This window comes from Channa argus, chromosome 9 (assembly GCF_033026475.1).
Source record: "Channa argus isolate prfri chromosome 9, Channa argus male v1.0, whole genome shotgun sequence".
In the NCBI taxonomy this organism is placed as follows: Eukaryota; Metazoa; Chordata; class Actinopteri; order Anabantiformes; family Channidae; genus Channa; species Channa argus.
In genome coordinates, this window is record NC_090205.1 from 28243182 (window position 1) to 28270155 (window position 26974).

Sequence of the window (26974 nt, forward strand, 5' to 3'; positions counted from 1 at the left end):
TTTACTTACTTTTTCGTTTTTTTTGTAATTTCGGCTTATCCCGTGAATTGAAGGTCGCCACAGCGGATCATTGTCCGCATGTTGATTTGTCACAGTTTTTACGCCGGATTCACTTCCTGACGCAACACTCCCCACTTTCTAACGGGCTTGGACCGGCACTGCACAGTTTGGGATGATAATTTACTTTACTAAATGGTATTTTATATTATCTGATTAAATGTAAAGTGTGCATACCATATTCATGCTGTACTTGGAAGGCCACTTTAATATTGGTCTTATATTTTCAATTCAACTTTATTTATATAGCGCCAATTCACAACAAAGACACATTTATATTTAGTCTATTAGCAGACGCCTTTATCCAAAGTGGTATAAGGCAAACAAAAATCGAAGTCAAGGAGAAAACATCAAAGCAAACTCCTATCAGAAAAGTTTTTCTGTAAGGAAGATGGGATATTTATTTTTTAATAAATTTAAGTGCATAGGAAGGTGCTGAAGTTTAAATTATGTATTGTTCAAAGCCCTGCCATTTCCACTGTAGCCCATGAACGAAGTGTTTATTATCCCATTAGTGGACGTTCACGAACGATCCGGTCCTTTACGGCCCGTGGGTAGAAATTGAGGCATCCGAAGGATACATGATGGCCGTTCTTTTTTAAGTTTTGGCCATATTTCATTGCGTGTTTTACAACTATTCCCCTTTACGTCGACAATTAGAATCAACAATTACAAACGTTGTTAACTAAGGTACTTGTAGTATGAGGGAGCTCTACCTAATCACATCATTCAGCTGCCCGTTGTTCCTGGCTTAACATTATGAGCGAGAGGAGCGTAAATCGAGAGTCCAAACATAGTGAGGGAATGAGGAGGAGTGTTGTTGGTGTGAACAAAGCAGTAAATCAGACAAATGCAATGAGATTTTCTGATTGTTCCACATCCGTCACACAAATAAACAAGGACTTTGTGTGTATGTGTGAATGCAGCCCCTGTGATTTTTCTCTGTCTGGATATGTGTGTGTAAGTGTGAGTGAAAGAAAGGGAGAGAGAGATGCATAGCCCACGGTCAGAGGCACAGAGCTGAACTCGATGCATGTCATATTCACAGAACACTGACCTTAGTATTCGCTTTAGCAATACCAATTATTTATTTATGCATGGGTGGCTAAAAGTACTAAATTATATTATGGGATGTTTAAGATAAAATCTGATGTGAATATAAAACATGACCCATTGTTTTGAACAACTCTTCGGAAAGAACGAAACCAAAGAGGTTCGCCTCTAACAACCACAAATCCAACCTCTGCTATGAATAAGAATCCCGTTTTAATTTAGCCTATTTGAACCAGTGTATCATTCAGTTTATATGTGTAGAGACATGATTGGCTTATCAATTCACGCCACTGCAGTGGACCATTGTACTGCGTGAACCTTGGAATTAGCCAATGGTGTTAAGAGGAGGGCGTGTTCACGGGGGTCGAGCTGGTGTATGATGGGTACTTCATTCTTCACTTCACCATCGAGACGTGTTCCTGGTGTCCGGATAGCTTAACTAAAGATGGCTGATCTCCAGGTATGTATGGGTTTTGTTAGCAACATTAACTGCTCGTTCATATTCCACAGTGTCTCGTTTAACGAGCCGCAGATGAAGGCAGTTGGTGTTATGAGTAATGCAAAGTTACCGTTAGGTTTAACGCATGCTAGTGTTGCTGACGATAAAAAGAGCCCCTGCTCGAAATAGAACATGACAACAAGCACACGTTGTTTCTTAAAAACAATGTTTTAATTGACAACCAGCACCGTTTAATGTGCGAGCTAATAATTTGTGCATTTTTGGTGTCGAGTACTTGGTGTCGAGTAGTATAGCCGAGTAAAGTGGTGGTGAGAATTGATCGGTATACTTGATTCTGCTTCATTTCGCATGGTATTTACCGTTTTTGGTTTGTTATATATGTCAAAAGTACAAACCTTGCACCTACCCCACCCGTAGTTACGAAGGTCAATAACTGAGTATCATCAGCTGCTCTAAAATGCAGTGCTTTGAAAAGCAGTGGTTAGGGGCGTCTCTAAAGTGCGTGCAATTCAATTCAACTTTATTTATGTAGCGCCATTAACAACAAATTGAGCTCAAGGTAGTTTACATATTTTTATACCCTTGACTTTATTATGTAAAGAGAAGAGGGAAAAACTCATTTTAATGGAAGAAACCTCCAGCAGAACTAGGCTCAGGGTGGGCGGCCATCTGCCTTGACTGTTTGGGTGAGTAAAAAAACAATAGGAAGCAACCGAACTAACAAACAGGTTTGCGCACTAAAAATACAATTCCAAAGCTGGGGGGCCTTGCAGAAAAGTACAGAGAGAGGGAATCGAAGGAAGAAGTACAGTTACATGAGAAAGAAAATGTAGTAGTGACATAAATGGGATTCGTGCATGGTCAACATGGCTTGTCTGATTTTTACACATTTTCCATGTTATAGATATTATGAGAAAATTCAGTTCCACATCATGTTGGTCTCAGATTCAGTACTTACTACTATTTTGCTCGAGATTACATTCATTCTGTGGTACACAGTCGTGGTTGTCTGTTTAATCCCTTGTTTCAAATATGTGGGTCACCGTGAAAGTCTCAAAGGTAAAAAAAAAAAGCTCATTTTTTTGTTGTTAAAACACACTTTTATCATTATCACTCTCATCTTCTACCAATATTGCGTTCCACCATTAATTATTAAACACCAAGTCAGATTTGGCAGTTGACCAATAAAAGTTAGGTTGAGTGTTTTAGCAGTATGACTTTCCTTTCTATTGTTAACAATTCCAACAGCCTGACCTTTGCTCTTACACAATGCTACTGTGTGTTATTATTCTGCTGTGGATTCTATGTCCCTAAGGTTGTGTAAGACTTGTTTTGTACATTTGGATACACACTAACAGCACAGTGACACATTTTCCCTTTTCGTTTCAGGCCATGTTTAGTGTTTAAACCATCGGTATATAGATGCAGTATAGATTTAAGGGGCAGTGCTAGCCTAGTTATTACAAACCCGATTCCAAAAAAGTTGGCACACTGTACAAATTGTGAATAAAAAAGGAATGCAATAATTTACAAATCTCATAAACTTATATTTTGTTCACAATAGAATATAGATAACATATTAAATGTTGAAAGTGAGACATTTTGAAATGCCTTGCCAAATATTGGCTCATTTTGGATTTCATGAGAGCTACACATTCCAAAAAAGGTGGGACAGGTAGCAATAAGAGGACGGAAAAGCTAAATGTGCATATAAGGAACAGCATGAGGACCAATTTGCACCTTATTAGGTCAATTGGCAACATGACTGGGTATAAAAAGAGCCTCTCAGATGGGCCGAGGATCACCAATTCCCCCAATGCTGCGGCGAAAAATAGTGGAGCAATATCAGAAAGGAGTTTCTCAGAGGAAAAATTGCAAAGAGTTTGAAGTTATCATCATCTACAGTACATAATATGATCAAAAGATTCTGAGAATCTGGAACAATCTCTGTGCGTAAGGGTCAAGGCCGGAAAACTAAATTGGATGTTCGTGATCTTCGGGCCTTTAGACGGCACTGCATCACATACAGGAATGCTACTGGAATGGAAATCACAGTGGAAAACTGTTCTGTGGTCAGACGAATCAAAATTTGAAGTTCTTTTTGGAAAAGTGGGACGCCATGTCATCCGGACTAAAGAGGACAAGGACAATCCAAGTTGTTATCAGCGCTCAAGCCTGCATCTCTGATGGTATGGGGTTGCATGAGTGCGTGTGGCATGGGCAGCTTACACATCTGGAAAGGCTCCATCAATGCTGAAAGGTACATCCAAGTTCTAGAAAAACATATGCTCCCATCCAGATGTCGTCTCTTTCAGGGAAGACCCTGCATTTTCCAACATGACAATGCCAGATCACATACTGCATCAATTACAGCATTATGGCTGTGTAGAAAAAGGATCCGGGTATTGAAATGTCCAGCCTGCAGTCCAGATCTTTCTCCCATAGAAAACATTTGGCGCATCATAAAGAAGATGCGACAAAGGAGACCTAAGACAGTTGAGCAATTAGAAGCATGTATTAGACGAGAATGGGACAACATTCCTATTGCTAAACTTGAGCACCTTATCTCCTCAGTCCCCAGATGTTTGCAGACTTTTATAAAAAGAAGAGGGGATGCCACACCGTGGTAAACATGGCCTTGTCCCAACTTTTTTGAGGTGTGTTGATGCCATGAAATTTAAAATCAACTTATTTTTCCCTTTTTAAAATGATAAATTTTCATCTATGTTGTATTCTGAATAAAATATAAGTTTGAGATTTGTAAATTATTGCATTCCTTTTTTATTCACAATTTGTACAGTGTGCCAACTTTTTTGGAATCGGGTTTGTAGAAGCTTGGATTCCCTTTACGGGCAGCATTGAATCTCATTGATGCAGTTGAAAATTACACACCTTGAGTAAGGCCAGACTCGGGGTTTAGTAAGTCCTGTTGCTTCACATTCACCCATATACATACACTGATGACAGCAGCTGGTTTAGTGTCTAGAATTTTTTATTTATTTATTTTTTACATTGATAATACAGCTTAATATCTTGTTTCAAATGTTTGTATAATGTCATTGTCACAGTCAACGCCCTGCTAAATGCTGAGCTGCTTTTAAAAGAAAAGCTTTTAACTATACCACCACTACCACGAGCTTACACGACAGTTAAGAAATCAGCTTTCCTGTAACCTGTTTACGTAAGTCTATGTAGACACTACTAAAACACATACAAACTAAAAGTACTAAGCACACTGTCTAAATTTGATAATAAAAACCACCAGTCTAAGCTCACCTATTACATATCAATTGCCTGCTTAAGCGAGTCTCACTCTTAGCTTAGTGGTATAACTGCAAAGGCCCTTTCACCCCAATGCTTTGACCCAGATCTGGGCTCAACTAGATAGTGCTGTTGAGTTGATCTGAGATTGCGATTTACCAAACGAATAGTCACCAGATCAGCCAAGTAAGAACGTGCCAGACCATTAAGGACTTTAAAAGTGAAGACAGGATCTTAAATTGGATCCTGAAGTGAATAGGAAGCCTATGAAGAGAAGGCAACACGGGTTATGTGGTTACGATTAAATGTATTAGTAAGCAAGGGTGCCGCAGCACCAACTGAAGCCACTAAAGAATTGAATGGTTAACATCAGTAGTCCAGCCTTGAGGAAATAAAAGCATGAATAGCATTTTCCAAGTCCTTGTGTAACAGAAAAGGCTTTCACCTTGGTGAGAGAGCGCAATTGGAAAAACCTTTTTTAATCAAAGAGCAAATTTGTTTATCGAACCGCAGCAAAGATTAATATTACAGGGTTTCCCTTTTGCCATTAAATCCAAATAAAATAACTTCAGATTTTCCCTCATTAAAAAAACCACAGTCCACCAGACAATCAAGAACCATCTGGCCAGAGTTTTGTCATGAGCCATTAAATGATAGCTATAATGGAACGTCATCTGCATAGCAATGAGAAGAGAGAGTGTGTTTTCTAATGATATGGTTATGAAAAATAATGTACAGTAATTAATAACATAAGGGTCAGTGATCACTGGTAATTATGAAGCTGATTTTAACCACTTTGTGCTGACAGGTGGTAAACCCATAATGATAGATCAAATTTCATGACTTAATATTGTTATAAAAAACACAAAATATTATATTAAAACCACCTTGTGATATTAATGTTGTGGCTGATGTGTTTATAACCCCCTTAGGTCATTGACTGCACTTAAGTAACTTGGTTACTCAGAGAAATTGGCTTTCTCTGTCATGGAACAATATTTAAATGCACTTACTAGAAATAGTACTAGAAATGCATGTATACATGCAACAGAAGAGCAGTTGGATTTGCCCCTCAACTCTGATGCACTTTGAAAGCATAGCTCACAGATTTAAACTGTATAATGACAGAAAATGCTGCTTCCTGGCTTTTCTTTCTTTATTTTGGCTGTGTTCATGCAGCTGCAAAGTGACAGCACAAGTGGAGTACAGTGACTGCAGGTTTACGTGTAAGTTCACTTTGTTTCACAAATTTCTTTTACTTTTAATTTCCTTATTTCTCCACAATCTGTCATCCACACGTCCGGGCGACTGTGGTGCAGGAAGGTAGAGCGATTGTCCACCAATCTCACAGTTGTTGGTTCAATGTCGAAGTGTCCTTGAGCAAGACACTGAACCTTAACTTACTTGCTCCCAGTCAGCGTTGGCCAGCTGCATAGCAGCTCCCCCACCGGTGTATGAGTGTGTGTGTGATTGTGAGTGTGAAAGGGTGAATAAGATGCAGTGTAAAGCGCTTTGAGTGCCAATAGGTAGAAAAGCGATATATAAGTGAAGACCATTTACACTTCTCCATCCAAGTTCTCATCCTAGATCTGTGCTTTGTTCATCTTAGTTTTTCTTTTTGTTCTTTGCTCTGCTAAAGCTAAAGTTACTGGTTGCTGCTGTATTTGTTGTGGCACTAGTGCGCACAATCATTTCTGTTCAAGAAGAATTGTAGGTTGGTCTGCCAGTTCTACCCACACCTTACAGTTGTCAAATGTGTGATCTTTTCAGACTGTTCTAGACAAGAAATCCATTACAGTTGGTGGAAAAGGTGTTTAAGTGTAAACTAACCAGTCTTTGGCAGTCAGAAAGTCTTTAGATTTGTCCCTAGCTTTCAGGTTCACCACATGTATTTGGACCAGCAGTATCTGCCGAATATCTCCCATCACCTTAAATGTACAATGGATTAATGAGGATTTTACTATCCAGGATCTGTTTCAGGTAAATCATAGCTATATATCTGAAATACTTTTCTTTAAAACACATCAATAACAAGCACAAAAGTGTAAATAACCATCCAGAACACAATCATACCTACAGGTATCGCTGCACCTGTTGGGGCGTTACGTAAGGGACCATCTACTATTTACTGATATCTGTAACGACAAAAAATAAAGAAATGTATATCTTAAGCTTTTTTATGTTAAAACTGCCTCTTTAATTTCACAATGTCATAATGTTTAATTTGGATGCAATAAACATATGGAAAGACACTCAGTATCTACGCCTGGATGTACCTGATTATTATTCAACGATGCCCTTAATGTCATTTATGTCATGTTTGTCACACACTCTCTCATTCTCACCATGCAAAAGGGTACCCTGACCCACTACAAAATGTGTTGGGGTTCAGTCTTTCTAGGACCATTGGTCTTGACCATGGTCAAAAACCACCACTGAATCCTTGTCAATTTGCTCCACTGTAACAAATTATGTTTAAAGCCTTTTATCTTGTCCACTCCTCTTTAGGCTAAATTTGATACAGCAGCAGCTGAGGTGAAGCAGCTTAAGGAGAAGCCTTCAGATGATGAGATGCTGCAGGTGTATGGCCTGTTTAAACAGGCCACTGTGGGTGATGTCAACACAGGTAAGACGGCTCTTAGTGCTGTCACCACTGCCTCATTTTTTTTCTTTTGTTTTTGAAAACTTGTCAAGCTTTTTTATTATTTATTCATTAATTTATTTATTTCCTCCAAGTTTTTCAGTCAGCAGAGGAAGTCATTATCTTTTAACTTGAGTAGTTTGCACATTGTTAAAAATGCAAATTTAATAGTACAAATTTATCAATTTATTATCATACACTTTTGCAACAACCTCTAATTCTAATTAAGTTTAGTTTACTTCATCACTTGCATGTCTTATTAGGAAACTGTGGTGCAGAAGGTAGAGCGGTTGTCCACCAATCCCCCAGTTGTTGGTTCAATCCCCGGCTACTCCGGTCACATGTTGAACTGTTCTTGAGCAAGACGCTAAACCCCAACTTAGTTGCTCCTTGTCAGTGTTGGCCAGCTGCATAGCAGCTCCCCCGTGTGTGTGCATGTGTGTGTGTGTGTACGAATGGGTGAATGAGAAGCAGTGTAAAGCGCTTGGAGTACCAATACTAAGAAAAGTGCTATATAAGTGCAGAACATTTACCATTTGTTTTTGTTGTTTTTGAAGCTTGTCCTGGGATGTTTGATTTCACTGGGAAAGCTAAATGGGATGCCTGGGAGAAGCTGAAAGGTACACTTGTGATCATGCACATGTTACAACTGTTAGAACTGTTGTTTTGAAGACTCATAGGTGCAGTGCAACTACACTGGTACTACAAACCCGGTTATCAACTGTTTATTAAAGGTAATGGGTGATAAAACAACCAGACAGAACAAGGAGCTAAAGAAATCTCCCGTAATTATGAAAGTGAAATTTTATTTAAGTTTTTATTTTATTTTTTTTTTTCTTGTCTGATGAACAAACCATAGCAAAGAAGAGAAATTACAGATAGTCTTACTAAAGTGTGTTTTAGTTTTTATTTAGTTTTTTCATGCAAAAGATTATGCTGTGAGATATATTCCAATATAGAAATTTTACTAGATGAAAGAAGTAATCCTTTTTAAATGACTTGGGTGGTGAAACAGAACTGACCTAACCTCTGCACATTTCTTGAACACCTTACTAAGGAAATAGGATAAGGAAGAACCAGTGGCTGGCCTAAGGGTGTTTTTGCATGATGAGTAAAAAAAGTATTTACTGTTCCCGTCGTCGTTCCTTTTCCAAAATATAGTGTCATTAATTTGTCAAATGATGTGAATATTGTGCATGCACACATCTCAGTAACGATGCGAAAAACCATATATATTACAGCCTCGGGGGTTTTTCTGAGCTGCAGTGATAGGAGTGTAAATGCATCAATACTGTGAGAAGCTGGGCTATTTGAAATGTCTTGATCTGATCCTGTGAACTTAATTGTGCCGGACATGTCATTGTTGTGATCTAACCTGGTTAAAAATGTTCCAGTGACTCTCAATTAGTCTCTTGTTTCCCCCTAGCATTTTCACTGTAGAACTGAACCAGAAATTGTGTCAACTAAATATAGCTGCCAAAAATTAGTTTAAAGGCAGAAGGAATTCAAGAATCATCAAAAGTCACTGTTGGCTAGCCGCACTTGTTAATTTGTCTCTCTTATGTTTTAAGGAAAGAGCAAAGAGGATGCCATGAACGAATACATCAGCCTGGTAGAGCAGCTGAAGCAGAAATATGGATTCTAACCTCAGACAAAATCAATAAATCAGCCAGGTCAGCTGCTGGATGGACTGAGACCCACCCATTAGATGCTGTGAATGCCTTTTTAATGTTCTTACACAACTCACGTGAATGCCTGGCACTAACAACCGATGCCACCAGTGCCATTGGTTTCCCTTTTTGTTATCTGTTTAGTCCTGCCATTTCAGTATAAAACAATTTTTCTGTGTTTAGGCTGCTCTAATTTTCATACATGCATATACATACTCGATTCACACATGCATTTCCTTTGAGATATCCCCGCCACACACACACACACACAGAGAGACAGACCTACATTCCAGCTGTTGTCTGATAGGCCAAAAAAGGTGCCATCAGACCAAAAACCCTTCTTCCACACGACCTCAGTCTCCTCTGACAGACTTTGAAGTCTGAATTTTCTGAAATAAAGGTCTGATAAAAAAGCCATAGTAAAAGTCTGAGTATGTTAGATCAAATTCCCAATCTAAAGTCACAACGTTCTGACTTTATCAGAGGTGTGAAATAATGTAGTAGAAATAGTTCATTATTGCAATTTAATAGATATTTTTAGGTGTCTGAGTATTTTAGCAACTTTGTACTTTCACTCCCACCTGTTATAATACAAGTATTTGTACTTTGTACTGCTTACATTTTCAAAACTAAATTTATCTCCACAATAATATCTGTGGCATCTACACCTAAACCTAAACTTTAGAAGTTCCCAAATGACATCCATTAAGTATGGATGCACCATACTCCCTCGTTGGTGCTTCAAGGGACCTTGTGTTATTTACTAAATTGTCTCTTTAAGTTAATAATGTTAGTGTAGGCTCCATTTAATTGAAATGCTTTTTTCTACCAGCTGAGCCACTGTTGCCTCAAATTTAAAATGAGCTTAGAACTAATTTTTAAAAGTAAAGACTATATATTATTAGCCTAAATTTTTTTTTATGATACAATTTTTAATACAATTGTACACATCCTTGTTTTCAGAATTTCTAGAAAAGTTATAAATGAGTGGTGTTGCAGATATTAAAAACTGATTTGCACATTGTAAAAAAGTTGATGCTCAATTTGAGTTACTTTTATCAGTATGTTCCAATTATGTTATATGACATGAGATCCATTTGGAATTCTACTTAGAATACTAAAAAAAATTTTATACTTGCAAATAATAAAGGTTTTATTAATCAGCCAACCTGATGGAAGCTAAATTTACCATCTAAGATCTCTGTCCACACAGAATCACACAGAAATATTGGTCATCATTTTTTACAACCTATCATCCTTTGATTGTTTAGGAACTGCTCATACAGTTTGGTCTGTATATTTTTGCACCATGACACCATTTTTTTATTTATTTTTTTTTTTTTCATTTTGCCCGGTCATTATGTCCAGAGGTAGCAGGAAAGGAGAAAGCAGAGGATCATTGAGGTGAGATTTGGAACCTTGGAATGTGGGCCCTGTTCAAATTGTTCTACAATAGTATTGATGGGGAGACAAATGGTGTAGGGATGATCTTGAAATAAGAGTATTGGAAGTGAAGTGTCTTAAAAAAAAAAAATCGTGAGTCTGAAACAGGAACATATCTCCTAAAGGTTGGGTGTGAGATGAGAGAGATCATTTTTAATGCAAGTTGGAAGTGGTAAAGGGCATACCCAAGGAAGAAATAGCCAGAGGAGCAGTTGAAGGGAACAGAGGTGATGAGGAGGTGATGGGTACGGTTTGAAGGAGAGGAATGTGGTAGGGCAGAGCGGTGGAGTTTGCAAAAAGAATGGAAATGGAGGTGATAAATACATATTTTAAGAAGAGGGAGGATCACAGACTGTAGGAAGGTGCACACAGGTGGACTACATTCTCTGTAGGAGATGCAACCTAAAAAATGAATAGACTAATAAGGTGGTGGCGAGCGTTGCTAGCTGCTAACAAAATTCAGCAAAGTGAGACGATGCGATTTTAAAAATAAGGCAGATGTTCAGAGCTCCCTCTCTTCAAGTTATAGCAGAGTTGTACTGTTCACTGCGCTGCATTTTAGAGAGTGGGAATGGGGGCATGTTAAGAGTCACGGTGTCATAAACAATCAAGCACCAACTGCATTTACTGGGGAAGTCTGTCTAAAGAACGATCATGTGCTATACACTTTTGAAGTAAAATTTTTGCAGAAATTTTACTAGTTTTTTGGCTAGATTATTTTCACCTAGGACCCTGTTATTACTATTATATATGTTCAATGTCATTTTAGAATAGATAGCCTTTAGTTACACAATACTTAAATTTAATTTAATTAAATTTTCAAGTTAAAACATTGCTATCCCCTTATTCCCTTTGTGTACCAGTATTTTGGATTCTACACCGTAGATGGAAATAAAGATGAACCCGTTTGCTGACTCTGCAAAAAGTAGTTACTTAACTATTGCATTCAAATTAATTCCAATGAGTTCGGTGTCAACTCGAACATCGGTCGAAAGTGATTTTTGTAAAGTGACAACACTAACGTACAGTAAATTAGGTACAACATTATTACAAAAAGAGTGCCCTGTAAATGCAGTATAATTACAGGGTAATTTGATGAGTGTAATCAAAAGCGATACCAAAAATATGCCTGTGTCAGATACGATCATTAGAAATAAACGTTTATCTATGTGGTCATCTTTAAGTAAAATCATAGCAGAAACCTTCTAGTTTTGTTCATTCTATAACCCGTAGTAGGTAACCATTTTAAACCTTAACCCTTTTCTTGCAATATACCTACATTCTAAGTTACTTAATGTACTTACAAACTTAGTTTGTTACTTAATAATTATCATAAAATTACCAACATATTATTAGAATAGATACTATACTAAGTATATATGTATGTATAGTATTCATACATAGTATTTTTCCACATGTCTGAAAATACATTACGAAACCAATTATATTTATAGCCTTAAATATACTTTTTAAGTCTTTGATGGTATCAAAGACTTAAATTAATCAATTAATTAAACAAAATAATCAATCAACTCTCCTCAGTATTCAGGTAATTGTAATCAATGATATATATTAACAAACGAATAATATTACCAGTGTGTCTCCTGCCGCTGCCCCTTTTCATTAAAGCTTTCCAGACGAAGCGCAGTTAATCTCAACGAGCCCATCGGTTGGACCCAGTTCGCTGGCTGAAGTACGAGGAAGCGGAGTAAACTGCCACACTCCGAGCCAGTGGTGGCGGTAATGGGCACTGAAGGGGTTTTGTCACCTGCGATCTACCCAAGCAGAGGAAACTCAACCTTATAGAAGCGCATGCGCGATTTCAAGGTGATTGTTTATCGTTGATGAGTTCAGCTTCGTGTTTGATGTTGAAATTATAGATTTGACTGAGCTCGTTTTTCATGCACATATATTCTATTTAAAGACGTATCATGGAATGACTTTGTTTTTGTTATCTTGTCTAACGATTTTTATGCAGGCTAATTAAGCCATGTCGTTGGTTTAACCCTCGAAAAATTAGGTAAGTTCGAAGCTAACGTTAACTGTAGTTACTTTAACGATAGTGGCTTTGCTTAGTAAAACATGTCCGGTGTTGGGCAGTGACCGTCTGATTTAGAGAAAGTGGGGAAGAAGGTGTAGAAGAAAGATTGTGGAATGACTTCAGATGGTCCTGTGTGTTAAGGCGCAATTTCGTGACTGTTCCTAATGAATAACATTAGTGCGTACAGAATGATAGTAATACTCTTATTAGAAAATTAGCAGGAATTCAGAATTGGCCATTAATTACTTTATATATAAATGTAATAATCTGGAATAACATAAATGTCCTATAGGCTATAATCATGTGTGTGTATCAGAATGTATTTGAAAACAGTTCATAACTGCTTCCCTCTTCACTCTTATAGAAACATAACTGGATCCTGCAGGTAGACAGAGACACACCAGGATGGCCTGTGTAAGTCAAAAATTGTATGAAACAGTGTACGAAAAATAATTTACTGGTGCATAAAAATTATGCATAAAAAGAATAGACTGGGCTTTTTGCTCCTGACAGGTCATAGACGACAATTGTCAGCACCTTCATAGCGCAGGAGGAATCATACTGTATCTAAACCAAAACCCACAAGACTAATGATTTCTAAGGAGAGAACTGTTTGATTTGGTGACTGTGTAAGCACTTAAGTAACCAGGGTACACAGAGAAATCAGCTTTATCGGGTGATCACTTAGCTGTGTTTAATTACACTTAAGAAGAGTAACCCGATTTCTCCTCCACCTCACCTTTTTTTTTAAGCCTGGCGGCACACGTATTAACTATGTAGTAACAGAAAATGCTGCATTTTGAGAGAAATGGAAAATAAAGAGAAGACGTGAAGCTGATCTATATCAGAAACTGTCTTATTTGTTTTAAGTCCGTTTAAACACACTCAGTGTGATCTTCACCTTTAAAATGACCTCTGCAGAATAATTAAATTCCCTTTTTATACTTTTTTTTTAAACATACATGGTAGATCAAATGAGAACTATTTTGTGTTAGTTTAACTCTACAGTCACATAAAATTCACAGATTAAACAGTATTTAACAGTCTTTGCTGCTAAAATAATATGCAAATCTCAACATCCATACAAGATATATTCTATTGAACTTAGACAAACTCTATCAAGGAGTTAAGAAATTAATTGAAACCCTGCTTACCCCAAGCAGTCATTATGTAATCTAAATGTACTATAATCCATGGCTTGAATTTTAGGCCTTTAGAAAAGTACTATGCATATTATCTACATTTTATACAAAGTACATAATTTTGTATTTTCTACACCCTGAAGAGAGGCTGCTATTCTAAGATGTATACAAAAATCAAGAAAGCTACTTAAACTAAAGTAGGAAACATTTTTGGAAACTGTAACAGATGTGAGAGCATAGCATATAAAATATATTTATAAAATATGAAATGGTACAATAAGTGAATGAAATAAATCAATATTGGATGTTTTCAGGATAGTCCCACTCAAGCATACTTCTAATGTGAGGCCTCAAAGGCTTAAAATAACACTGTGTTGATCAGTGTGTGCACACGCAATTGCGTGTGCTAAAACGGCCATTGGTGTGTTTATGTTCAGGTGCTGTACAATAGAACCAAGTTGGTCCGTTATCTCCCAGGATTTCAAGTGTTAATGGATTGCATAGCCAGATCTGGAGCCAGAGGAGTTTCTACTTCCGGAACCTCTGGTTCTGATGAGCCCAATGTCGCCATCACTCTGTCTGACATGAGTAAGCTATTACATATACATTTATTTTGTTTTACTTCAATATAAATAAAAACATTTTACACTTTTATTAGAATTTGATACTGTGTGAAACTTTTATTAATATGAATATGTGTACTTTTTTCTAATGTGCTTTCCCATTTAAGGACTCCAGACAGTTTGGCCCAATGAAAGCATAGGACCTTTTGGGCCACAAGACGAGCACCTCCAGCTTCCTAGTAATGTGGTTTTTGACTGCCATCTGGAAGGGCTAGCAGAACAGAAAAGTCTCAGACACAAGATGGTTCCTGAAAGGCTGTGTTCTCTGTCCAGCAGTGGAAAACATGAGTTCATACTGACCCAGTTTGTTGGAGACCCCTTTGACAGTGTAACTATGTTAATACGAGTAACTTTTACGAGTAACAGTCTTGGTTTTTTTATGGCTTTGTGTCAGCAGTGGTTTCCTCCTGGGTCTCCTACTAATGCGTCCCTTTTCATTCAGATGGCTCAGCTTGAATTTCTTTGGCAGTTAATTGGGGTTCTTTGTCCACCATTCGAACAATCCTTTGTTGTAACTTTTCATTAATTTTCCTCTTCCGTCCATGTCCGTCCAACATTTGCAAATGGAACAATTGTCTGAGAGAAGGGTTGCATTTTCTGACTGAATTTCACGGGTGCCAATATTTTTTGCCATGTCTGTATCTAAACTTAAGTAGATTTAGTTAAGGTTCAGCTTTTACTTCGCTACATCTAAGAGTAAATATTTGTTAAAGAAACACCCTAAAAACCTTTTACTTTTTAGTCCACTACATTTCTAATCAAAGTTGGATTACACATAACAATCAAATTCATATTATACCACTAATACCACTAGCAAGACAGAAATCGCTTTACTAAACCTGGTGCAGGTATAGTGTCAGTTCCTCCTTCCATGGTCTTATTTTAAAGACTTATTTTGCATATTAGCAGTAGTCCAAGAGAGCCGGTATGCAGTGATTTTACTCTTTGGTGTGTCACGCTGAGTTTGACCTGTCTATCAAGATTTGCATTTACTGCACATGAGTGCACACAGCTGAATGATTTTAGATTTAAATCCTACTGAATTCGGGGTAAAATGTGCCTTCAAATGGAGGTCACTGTGTTTACTTGGATTAAATCAGGTGAATAGTTAATGGACTGCACTTACATTGGTACTCAAAGATCTTTACGATCCCTGGCCCCTCGGGTCACATGTCGAGCATGACGTTGAACCCCAACTTAGTTGCTCCAGGAAAGTGTTGGCCAGCTGCATAGCAGCTCAGCTTTCTGTGGCTCATTTATTCTGTCTATCCTGAACTTATCTCCAGCTTTCTTGACATTTTTGATTAGTTGTGATAGTGTATTATTCTTGAAATTATACTGCTTTTAATTGGTTGTGACATTAACATTTATCATGCTCTCTGAGCATGAATGTAATGCTTTCCAATGATGAATAATTTTCATCACTTTAAAATGTTGTTTGGCGATGGAACCCTATCCAGATTGATGTTCAGCAACAGTTGCTTTTCTCTTTCACTCTGTATCTCTTGAAAATATCTGGAGAAATCAGCTCCAGGCTTTGTCCAGAGTTGTTTCACACATGTAACACACTCTGGAAAATTATGCTGTGAGAAACGATGTTTTGTTTACAGCACGTTAGAGCCGTGCATCTAAAACAAAAAGAAACGTCATTGAAGTTGAAATGTAGTCAGCATGTCCATTCACTCACTTTAAATCCTACAGAGAGTTCAGGACAGAGCAGCGTGCTTCCTGTACATACTCGCCCACATAATGTGGACTTTGTACTTTGTTCTCACAGAATAAACTCAGGACAGTTTTGTAGCATCTCACGCGGACATTTGCGTTTTAGCTTACACCACTTCCAGGTAAAGTCTGGATAATTTTGAGGTTCCAGTGCATGTGTAAAAGACGCTCAAAAATATTGCTTATGGCTTTGCCTCTTGGCATTGTGTTATCACACATCTAAATGTTCCAAACCAGCAAACTGCAAAAATGTCTGCTTTTATAGAGGTCTGCATACCTGCTGATGACCAATTAAAAAGGACTTGTGATTAGCAGGATCTGGCTGCAACGTTTACTCTTAAATCCTGTGGAAGCAGTAAGGGTTATGGATGTTTAATGTTAGGAGAATTCAGCTTCAGACATTGGCATCGGGCATTTCACACATATAATACACAGAGGGAGATTGCCAAAGGAAGAACCATCCTTGCGTTTGAAACTCCACTCGATTTCAGTGCGAGATCAGTATGCACAGGAGGCATAATATGATGGGAAATTCAGTTAAGGGAAACTCTTGTTTACCGCAACATCAAAGATTTTTTTAAAAAAGGTTCTGTCACCTGATTACAACATCAGTTGAGTGATAGAAATGCCATCCACACACCCACTCATTTTTGAATCTCAATTGGAGACAGAGCAATGTGCTACACACACGAGCATTTGTCTTCCCATATACATACCTTCCTGACAATGTGAGGAAATTGTGTGTGTAGGTTATTTTTGATTTTGTTTTTGGGGACATTTTTGGCCTCTTCATGCCACCGTTTTAAAAATCCAACACAGGTTATATCAAGCAGGTTGGGAGCTGTAATTACTTGTGTGACAAATTGACATCTCTGTGGTTCAACACACAAATGTAAATTATCTTTATATCAACTTTTCAAACTTCTGACAGTCTTGCTAATATAGCCACTGTTTTCTGTTATTTTGGACATATTTGACCACAACTATTTGAATTAGTTTGAAGCCAGCTGTAAAGGAAAATAATGTCTCATGTTACAGAAGTCTGCTGTAAACATAAATATTACAGATATGTGATTTTTGTGCATGTGTGTCAGGAGAAAGATGACCCAGCCTCATCTCAGAGTGTCTGTACAGCTGAACACCATTTTGATAACTCCAGTGTTGAATGTGCCATACAGCCCTGTCCTGATCTACTAAAGAAAGGTAGAGGACTGACACTTTACACTCTCATGCTTTTTCATGTCCTTAATCTATATTTAGCACATATTGTTGATAAATATTTTTGAAGTATCTATATGAAAAGCAAATTGTGTTTTTTATGTTTTACAAGTCACACACACTGTAAGTGATAAAATTCACATGTAAGTGGAATTTTACCAACATTTTTTCAATTCCACTTTTGCTAACTAAAAGGAAAAACTAGGTGAGCATTCATGTCTGCACAAGCTGTGTTCGGATAGGACAGTGCACACAGATCTCACACTGCCCCTGGTCACAGATTCACCTCAACATAAATGTGAACATGGGTTGCTGAAACCTTAGCGTGCATCAATATGCATCCACGTTGTTATTGTAATTATACTGCAAGAAGTCAATATTTTATGATGAATATTTTTATGATGAAAAAATTTTATGATGAATATATGTATGATGTCTGTGTGTCTCCTGATATTTTGATGAACAGATTTCCAGTCCATGTTTCCTGAGGCTCCTTCCTCTGGTATGATGGTAATCACAGTCACACAAAAGACTGTGAACGATATGACATCATGGTGTCCTGAGGTGGAGCTGGAAAGAGAGCAGATGCTGGACAAGGTAAGCTGTTATTGAAAAATATGGAATATGGAACACATGTAATTTGTTAAAACATATGCAATGATAATGCTGGTGTAGATGATCTGCTTTTCCTGAATGACAGTTTTTAAATTGGCCCCTTTAGCACTAATTACAGCCTTAGTCTTTTTGAGTATGATGCTACAAGCTTGGCACATCTATTTTTGAGAAGGTCCTCCTAGTCTTCTTTACAGTAACTTTCAAGCTCCATCAGGTTGGATGGGGAGACTCTGTGCACAGCCATTTTCAGATCTCTCGGAAGTTCAATCGAGTTCAAGTATGGGCTCTGGCTGGGCTACTCAAGGACATTCACAGGGGTTGTTGTCCTGTTGAAAGATGAACCATGGCCCAGCATAATGCTACCACCACCATGCTTAACTCTTAGGATGTATTAGTCAGGTTATGAGGAGTGCCTGGTTACCTTTTCTCAGGGTTTTCAGGATTCAAGCAGTTTTCAGTTTGAAATTTTCAGTGGCCACTGTTCTTAGAAGACCTTTTGAACAGAAATAAGTTGGCTACATTGCACGATGCAAGCTCCTTGTTAAACACAACAAATTTAAGAGCAACCACCGATTTGACTGACTTAATCTAAACATACTGCATAAAGCCACAATATTTGCTTTTTCCTATATTTTATTAATGTGTATATTCAAGAGGTGCTGTGTACACCTCCAGGGACATTACACTCACAGAACAGCCCCAGCAGTAGTGTAGAGAGATTCACTATTACTGGTTTCTGAGCTCACTCTTCTAACCAGTCACAAAATTACAATTATTTCTGCTTGATTAGTACATTTTCCATCATTTATTGTAATTTGATATCCTGCTCGTAACTAATGTGATCATAAAGACTTGGATTAGAACACTGGAAGTAGGACTTGTTATCAGTAAACATCAGTTTTGGATTAGATTATAGATTTCAGCAGTTTTTTAAGAAATTGATGTCTTCCATATGTGATTTGAAACAGGAGATCCTGTCACTTTCTCTGCCCATGTGTGTCCTTAAAAAAGGGGTGTGTTTTAGCTGGATATCTGGGTTGTACAGATAAGTGTGTATTTACAAGTTGTTGACAATGATCTAGTGGGTGTTAATTTCCCAGTCTCGATTACAGTGGTTTTAAAGTATTATGATTAATGGCTGTACTGATTTATGCAAATCTGATATTTGGGGAATTTTGTTTGATCATCTGACCAAATACTAAATGAGGTCTTTCAGTTATGATTAAAAAAAACAGTTAGCAGAGTTTGTACAGATCAGAGAACCTGTTGAGAAAATACTTGATTTGTTAAAATTTTGCTAATTATATTTTTGTTAACAGTTGTTGTTATATCATTCAGTTTGTTGAAGGAGCCAAGGAAATATGCTACATCCTTCAGAGAGAACAATTCTGGGCTGACTTTATTGATCCATCATCCGGCCTAGCGGTAAGATATCATAGTCACTTTCACTTAGTGGTGTAAGATTAAGGAACCTGTACTCAGAATTTGTTGAACAGGCCGTGTGTGTGCCACTTCTTTGTGACAGTGTGTGCAAAAAGTGTAATAAATTGTAAATAAGATGAGTCTAAAGCGGTGGGGGTGGGGGGGGTGGGGGGGGTGGGGGGGGGGGGGGGGGGGTGACGGGGTTGTACAGCTGTAGTCCACATTTAGAGTTGAGAGAGGGCAATTGTAAGAGGTGTAAGGAGACCCACTACAATTGTTGGAGACATTATCGGGGGGAAAAGAAGGGAGCGTGGCGGTGGTCGCAGACAGGTGTCAGTGCAGGCATCAGAGGCAGGGGCCACAGTATCAAACCTCTTATAGAACAAGTTAAAGTCATTGGCCTAGCCACACTTCCCTCAGCTCATCTGCCAGCTGGTTTAAAACCTGTGATGGTCCGCCTACCACTCCAGACCTCCCTCGTGGTGTTCTGCTCGAGTTTCCTCTCCTCGATGACGTAACATGACGGCATCAGTTTAGGAGCTGGGGAAAGAGTCTACAATAGCATGTGAGAATTCACTGGTTAAAACATAATGTCTGAGATCTGTTGTTAAGAAAAACAGCAAGCCCCCCTACGTTGCGCTTACTGCTCATCGTGGAGTCTCTGTCACTCAGAACAGTCTAATATCCCTCAATGGAGATGTTAAGGTCAGGAATAGTCATGTGTAGCCATCAAACTGCACTCCTGGAATTCCATCAGACTCTGACTCTGTTAGCTCATCTATCTTTTTCCCCAGTGATCTCACATTGCCCATGATACCGGAGGGGAGACGCTGCTTATATCGCTTCCTCTCCAAAAGTCTCATTCCTCGGACTGTGCTCTTTTCCTACATACATTAGAAAACACTCCATAAATTTCCATTGCTATGCTGATTATACCCAGCTATATCTATCTATGGAACCAGATAAAAAAATCTATTAATCAGCTTCAAGCATGCCTACAAGACATAAAGGGCTAGATGTTCCTCAGTTTCTTGCATCTAAACTCAGTAAAAACTGAAGTCATAATATATGACAAAAATCTCAGAAATATGATGTCCAACAATATTGTTACTTTAGATGGCATAACTCTGGCCTCTAGTACTACTGCAAGGCACCTTGGAGTTATTTTTGACCAGAATTTGTCCTTTACTTAACATATAAAACAAATTTCTAGACCAGCCTTCCTCCACCTGTGGAACATTACCAAAATTATGAGCATCCTGTCTCCAAGGGATGCTGAAAAGTTAGGCTATGCATTTGTTACCTCTAGGTTGGACTACTGTAATTCCCTACTTTCAGGACGCCCCAGTAGCTCCCTAAAAAGCCTACAATTAATCCAAAATGCTGCTGCAAGAGTGCTTACGGGAATTAGCCACAGAGATCATATTTCACCTTCACTAGTTTCTCTCCATTGGCTTCCCAAAAAATCTAGAATAGTATATAAAACCCTGCTTCCTACAGATAAAGCTCTAAATGGTAAAGCTCCATCATATGTAAAAGACCTCATAGTATCATGTCATCCCAGTAGATCACTTTGATCTCACAGTGCAGGCCTACTTATGGTTCCTGGAATTTCCAAAGGCAGAATGGGAGGCAGAGCCTTAGCTATGAAGCTCTTCTCCTATGGAACCAGCTCTTTTACAAGGTTATAATTTCTCAGTTTTTAGGTTGAAAATGTCAAAAAGGTGATAATTCTACTATGTGTTTATTATTGAGGTCAAAATAGGTAGTTGAATTGTACTAAAGTGCAGTATTAGATGAAGGGGTTCTAATGTTTTGGGCAGAAAAAACAGAAAAAGTAGAATTAATGGCAGCCCCACTGTATAGGTTTGCATTAAATTGCACAGGTGGTCATAATATTATGAAATTATGATATGATTATGTGCAAATGCAAACAGAAAAAAGCCCCTGAAGGTAGCTAGTTCTATGGGAAGCACCACAGTGGTTAGTCCAAAGAATTCTTTGGTCAGACAGCTTTTATTTTTCTGCAGCCCTGTTCTACAGCAGGACATGTATGCCTCATTTGTGTTGCTACAACAAAAGCTGCTGATGTACTAAATTCAGATTTTTTAAAAAGTGGGTTGAGGATTAATTTGTATATAAAAGCAAAATGATTCGTGATGGGTCTAATTTCAGTCATGTATGAAGACTGTTTGTGTTCCTCCCTCAGTTCTTTGGTTCATACACCAACAACATGCTGTTTGAGACTGATGAAAGGTATCACCACCTCGGATTCCAAATTGAGGACCTGGGCTGCTGCAGAGTGATTCGGCACTCACTGTGGGGAACACACATTTTTGTGGGGACAATATTCACCAATGCACCACCCAGAAGCCTTATCATGAAGAAATTGCTGAGCAGATGAATACAAAATTATTTGGAAACCTTTCTGGAGTTTTAAGTGATAGCACTTCTTTTCATCATGTAGTGACTCCTATTTACACAATAAAGTGTTTCTTTCCAACAGTGCAAGTGTGAAACTATAAAATTCTAGAATTTGTTACTACTAATTTTGGGGCAACTGTAGAGCGGTCATCCACCAATCCCACAGTTATTGGTTTGAGTCCCATCTCCACTGGTCACATGTCGATGTGTCTTTAACCAAGACACTGAACCCCAACTTAGTTGCTCCCAGTGAGCATTGGTCAGCTGCATAACAGCTCTTGGTGTGTGTGTGATTGTGAGTGCAAATGGAGGAGGCAGAAGTACATAAACTCAGGACTAAAAGTGTTTCGAAATTAAGTATTTAGACATAATAATTCAACATTAAGTTGAAATACTATGTGCATTAACTAAAATTGTATTCAAGTTCAGTATACAATACACCACTAAAAAAACTGACTGAGCATTAGTCCCACTTTAAAAAATGTTTTGAAAAACAACGTCTGCAAGCACAATTAAGTAAATGTATAGATTACAATTAATTTAATAAGCCAATTAAAAAGTAAAAAGTGTATCTGTTTTATAGCAAAGTTTATATTCTTTGTATGCCTGTATTCTTGTGTTAGATTTACGAATGTGAATAAACAACATACTAATAATCAAATGCACAAAATACAAAATAGACATTGTCAATTTACAATTTACATTAATAGTTATGGTGAAATGACAAAATTTGAAGTAAAATATGTTGGACATGAAGTATACATTAGTCCATCAATTAGTTTAACCACTCATTCTGTCAGGGGTCCTGGGGTTGTTGGAGCTCATCGCAGCTGTCACTGGGCAAGAGGCAATGTACCCAGGAAGGTCGCCAGTTTATCACAGGCTCACACAGAGAGGCAGACAACGTATCACGCTCAGAATTTAGACTTGCCATATAACCTAGCTGCATGTATATAATCTTTTAGTACTTGGAGAAAGCCCATGAAGAACATTACAAATCCCAAACAGGGAGGCCACAGCCTGCAGGTGGATCTGACGGACTTACCAAGTGTAAGGCTGCTAACCACTTTGCAGATCTCCCACGGACTATACAAATGCAAAATTTTAATTAGAATTAATCATGAACGAAAGTATTGAATGTAAACATCAAATGTAGATTTTGTAGTGCGGACATTTAATCAGAGCGGTACAGATGTAGAAGTGTAAATCTGCTGTGATCCGTCCCTGAATTTGTCCTGATGCAGACGTAGTTCCATGTGGATTCCATGCGGCTTTAAGCAACTTCCTCAGAAGCCTATTACGATGCTGTGTTGATCTGCCAGGTCGGGCATTGATTAATGCCCATTATAATATGGGAATTATGGCTCGCTCATTTTCTGCCAGGGATCTGCATTATGAACACTAACACTATATAAATCCAGTTTCAGGTCTGTATGTATGCAAAACACTTGTATTTAGGATTCAAACCTACCTGCTTCAAACCTATCTGGGCTTATCTCTTAGTATAATATATTTTCTAATTAATTACAAACAAGTTGCAAGGTTCACCCATTTCAACTATATAGTGACAGAAAATGCTCCGTTCACGTTACTGGAGATAAAGTTTAGGAGGGGAGAGCTACAGGCAAAGTAGAAATCGACTAATTTAGTTTTCAGTTGGATTTTAGTGGACTTACAGTGGCATTATTCTATTAATGATCTCTCATTCAGCCTTTAGCTGCTATAGCATCAAATAAATATGGAGCTGTGTTTACAAATTAAATAAACTATTTAATCCATGACCTATAAACGATGTGTCTGAATTAGCTTTAAAATTTTTAATTCATGGAAATAATTGATGCAATCATATTGCCCAAGTCTATTTATCTCTATTTTGTCATTTATGTAACAGTAACCTTGGTGCACTGTGTTTGGCAGAACTTTTGGCTTTGCAGGAAATCGTGATTTCTTAACTCTCACTAAAAGGATAAAGCTGGTTTTATTGCTTCATTGTTGAAACCAAGTCTGCCTAGAGTCCAACAGAAAATGCTGCTAACAAAAAGTGCCTCAGAAGTTTAAATATGTTGCAGATTTTTTTTTTATATCTATATAGTTGCTATAGTGCTTCAGGTCCGTTGTGTGTGTGTCTCTCTCTCCCTTTTCTCTCCCCTTGCTCTGTCACTCAACACGAACACAACTCAAACAAAGAATCAAGAAAGAAAAGTCAGAATGCTCAGAAAGCGTGTTCTGTGAATATACAGTTAAATTCTGTATGTCACGCTTCTAAAGTATGTCGGCCGTGAAGGAGAAATCAGATTGGGCTTCTTTTGCATGTCGCATCGAGTTCACTACAGCCTCCCCATATTTTCCTCCATCATTCTGTCTGTGCTGAACTGCATGTACCTGGTAAGTACATGGTACATGGTAAGTACAAACTAATATTGTATGTGTGTTATGCTTTAACCACATGAAGCAAACATAGTATGTCGAAAATATTTTTTTTATTTCAGTGGCAGTCAAACTGTTCAGTGTGACACTGTTGCTGCTTTACAGTTTAGGTAGACGGACAGGGATTCCACAGAGCCCAACCTGTGTCCACACTGCCTGTTAAAGTGCTGTTTGATGCTCTGTTTACGTTTCATATTTCAGTGACGAGAGACGACAGCAAAAAAGGTCAAGAGGTCAAATATATTCATTTAAAAAAATCTAAATAAAATGTAACCATTTATAAAATAAGTTACACATATTTAAAAATGGGAAAACAATTTATGAATTGACTAGCAAAAAGAAGTGGGTTAGAACTGGCCTGAAATGAAATTGTTTTAACATTTGTATAAGGTTTGTACTAACTTTGGCCATCATTCATTTATATATGGGAGGGGATGTTCACTAGGAGACCGGTTTTAAAGAAATTATTTTGTTAAAGATTTCCGAACATCTCCACATCAACAACAGCAAAATAAATGCAATAAAGAAATGAAAATATCCAACAAATTAGAGAACCACTGTTAAAGTAGTGAACAACATGTGCAGTAATTAATTTTGTAGTTTAACTCCATTTTGCTGTTGGCTTGCTGGTAGTTTAACTATATACACATTTGCTAAATTATTCAAGTAGTTAAACAATTGTTTTTGTGTAGTTAGCTACTGAAACTAGAACTAATAAAACCGTAACCATACAGTAAAACTTTGAAGACTGCTCATGTATGGTCTGATCAAAAGATCCTGTCTTAAATCATAATAATTTCACTCTATTTTTTTAAATTTGAGCCAGTAGGCACTTTCTGCAGTAATAACATCTGACTGGCATTTTTTGCTAAGGTTTTGGACACACTTTTAAGGCCTAGTAATCTGACATCTGTATACCGGGGAGCCTGTTATACACCAGATTAAGGAGACCTCATTAATGGAAGGTAATGACATTTCCTTTGGGTTTTTTTTTTCGCACATTTTAAAAACGGAATAGTTAACCTGAGGCGTATCAACAGGAAATGTTTTGTCAGCATTGCACTGCAAGCAGATCAACCATCAACAATCATTTTAAACAAAACTGACAATTTTGACAAGAGCGTTGTAAAATTATACTGGAACTCCGGTTGAATTTTGAATTGACATTTATTTTGAATATGTAAAGCAAAAGAAAAAAGATAATACAAGCTGTTAGTCCAAAAAGGACACAAAACAAAAGAAAATCAATATTTACATAAAACAAACATGAAGCAAAATCATTTATCAACACATTCCAAAAGAAGTGACCCTCACCCCTTCTTCCTAAGTAATTTATGAATAATTATTAAATCAGCTTCCTTTATGATTATAATATCCAATATATCTAAAATACAATACGAAACATAGTTACTAATACATCATTTATACCTATAGAACACACACATACTTACACAAAAGTATCTTCTAGTCGTGCGATTGCTTTTGATTTTGAATTTTAGTTTTCCCCTCAAATCATAACTATGGAAGTACAATAGTAGTGAAATTATTCGTATGTGTACAGGGATTTGTGTGTGACTCCTTCGTGTCTCAGTCTGTACAGAAATCTGTAACTTTAAATAATATTTGTGTGTATGTAAAATAATGTGCAAATGTACTCACTCAAATAGCTAATTATCTGAGAAAACACTTAGTGCTGGAAAGCCTTACAATTGGCTGTCTTGTTACGAGTGGAATTTTAATACTGTTCTGCCATCTGCAAGATTTGTGTGTGCGTAAAGCAATTTGTCTATATTAAAAGGTTTTCCTTGCCCTCAGCTCGGGCTGCAAGGCTAGCCTTACATGACGTGTTTGGTTCAGCTCAAAGTGTGCCTTACAGTCCGTGGTCAGGCTTTTTGAAGAACACTGAATCTTGAGGCTGGTCAGTAAAGCCAGTGCTTAACGGAGGAGCTCAGAGTCACTGCTACAGTCCCTCAGGTCAGTCTCACCTTAACCTGTCATTAAGTTGGTCATGGTGTTTTGCTCTTGACTTTCTCCTACTCAGCCAAACAGTGTTTCTGTTCCTGACTCTAGAAATAACTGTTAGCACGCCTGTAACCGGTCCATCAGAGCTGTGTACAACCCTGGCTTTCTGAACACGGCTGCGGACAGTATGTCACGGGGGGCCCCCGGCCCGGGGAGTGAGTGCTACACACAGAACTGGTCCAAGAGGGTTGAAGCAGGTTCGGCAGGGCCGAGGTGGACCTTTTTGCAGCCCAAGCTCGAGATTTCCTCCCCTTGGGGTGGATGCATTCTCCCATTGCCCTTGGCCCAGGGGGCTCCTCTATGCTTTTCCACCTGTTCCTCTGATTCCGTGGTTGCTGGACCGCGTGAGAGAGGAGTGTCTCACTGTCATGCTTGTGGTCCCAAGGTGAGTAGGGGCACCAAGGTTTTCGGCACTCTACCAGATGCTGGTCGGCCTCCCCTGGGAGCTCCCATGGCGTGGGGAAGTGGTGTCTCAGGCCAACGGGATGATCCGCACCCCCCAGTTTTGCTCCAGCACCTGTGGGTCTGGCACCTGAGACGGAGCGCCTAACCAAATGGGTTTTCGCCCCACGTGGTGGCCACCATTCAGGGTGGAAGGCCGGCATCTACCACTTCTTCCTATGTAGCAAAGTGATCATCTTTTCATCGCTGGTGCTCGGAGAGGGTCACTGATATTTGTCCAGATCAGAGATATTACTAATCACTAGTACTTTAGCTTCGTCAGGTGACCCGT

General features: G+C 38.2%; 2 protein-coding genes across 6 annotated transcripts; both read left to right on the top strand.

Annotated features, from left to right (window-relative positions):
* The first annotated feature begins 1434 nt into the window (after positions 1 to 1434).
* Positions 1435 to 9320, top strand: LOC137132412 (acyl-CoA-binding protein-like). 2 transcript variants are annotated; one of them, XM_067514779.1, is made up of 4 exons: positions 1435 to 1570; positions 7340 to 7457; positions 8030 to 8092; positions 9044 to 9320. In XM_067514779.1, the coding sequence occupies exons 1-4, from the start codon at positions 1556 to 1558 to the stop codon at positions 9115 to 9117; spliced, it is 270 nt and encodes an 89-aa protein (XP_067370880.1). In that variant the 5' UTR covers positions 1435 to 1555; the 3' UTR covers positions 9118 to 9320. The 2 variants fall into 2 exon arrangements, with proteins under 2 accessions (XP_067370880.1, XP_067370881.1); XM_067514780.1 differs by lacking the exon at positions 1435 to 1570 and adding an exon at positions 2138 to 2256.
* Positions 9321 to 9710: 390 nt separating this feature from the next.
* On the top strand, positions 9711 to 21873 carry mmadhcb (metabolism of cobalamin associated Db). 4 transcript variants are annotated; one of them, XM_067514770.1, is made up of 9 exons: positions 9711 to 12412; positions 12564 to 12605; positions 12991 to 13040; positions 14206 to 14356; positions 14499 to 14719; positions 17208 to 17316; positions 17798 to 17928; positions 19285 to 19371; positions 21578 to 21873. In XM_067514770.1, the coding sequence occupies exons 3-9, from the start codon at positions 13032 to 13034 to the stop codon at positions 21770 to 21772; spliced, it is 903 nt and encodes a 300-aa protein (XP_067370871.1). In that variant the 5' UTR covers positions 9711 to 12412; positions 12564 to 12605; positions 12991 to 13031; the 3' UTR covers positions 21773 to 21873. The 4 variants fall into 4 exon arrangements, with proteins under 4 accessions (XP_067370871.1, XP_067370873.1, XP_067370870.1 ...); XM_067514772.1 differs by having other exon boundaries at positions 14246 to 14356; XM_067514769.1 differs by lacking the exon at positions 9711 to 12412 and having other exon boundaries at positions 12419 to 12605.
* Positions 21874 to 26974: the final 5101 nt, after the last annotated feature.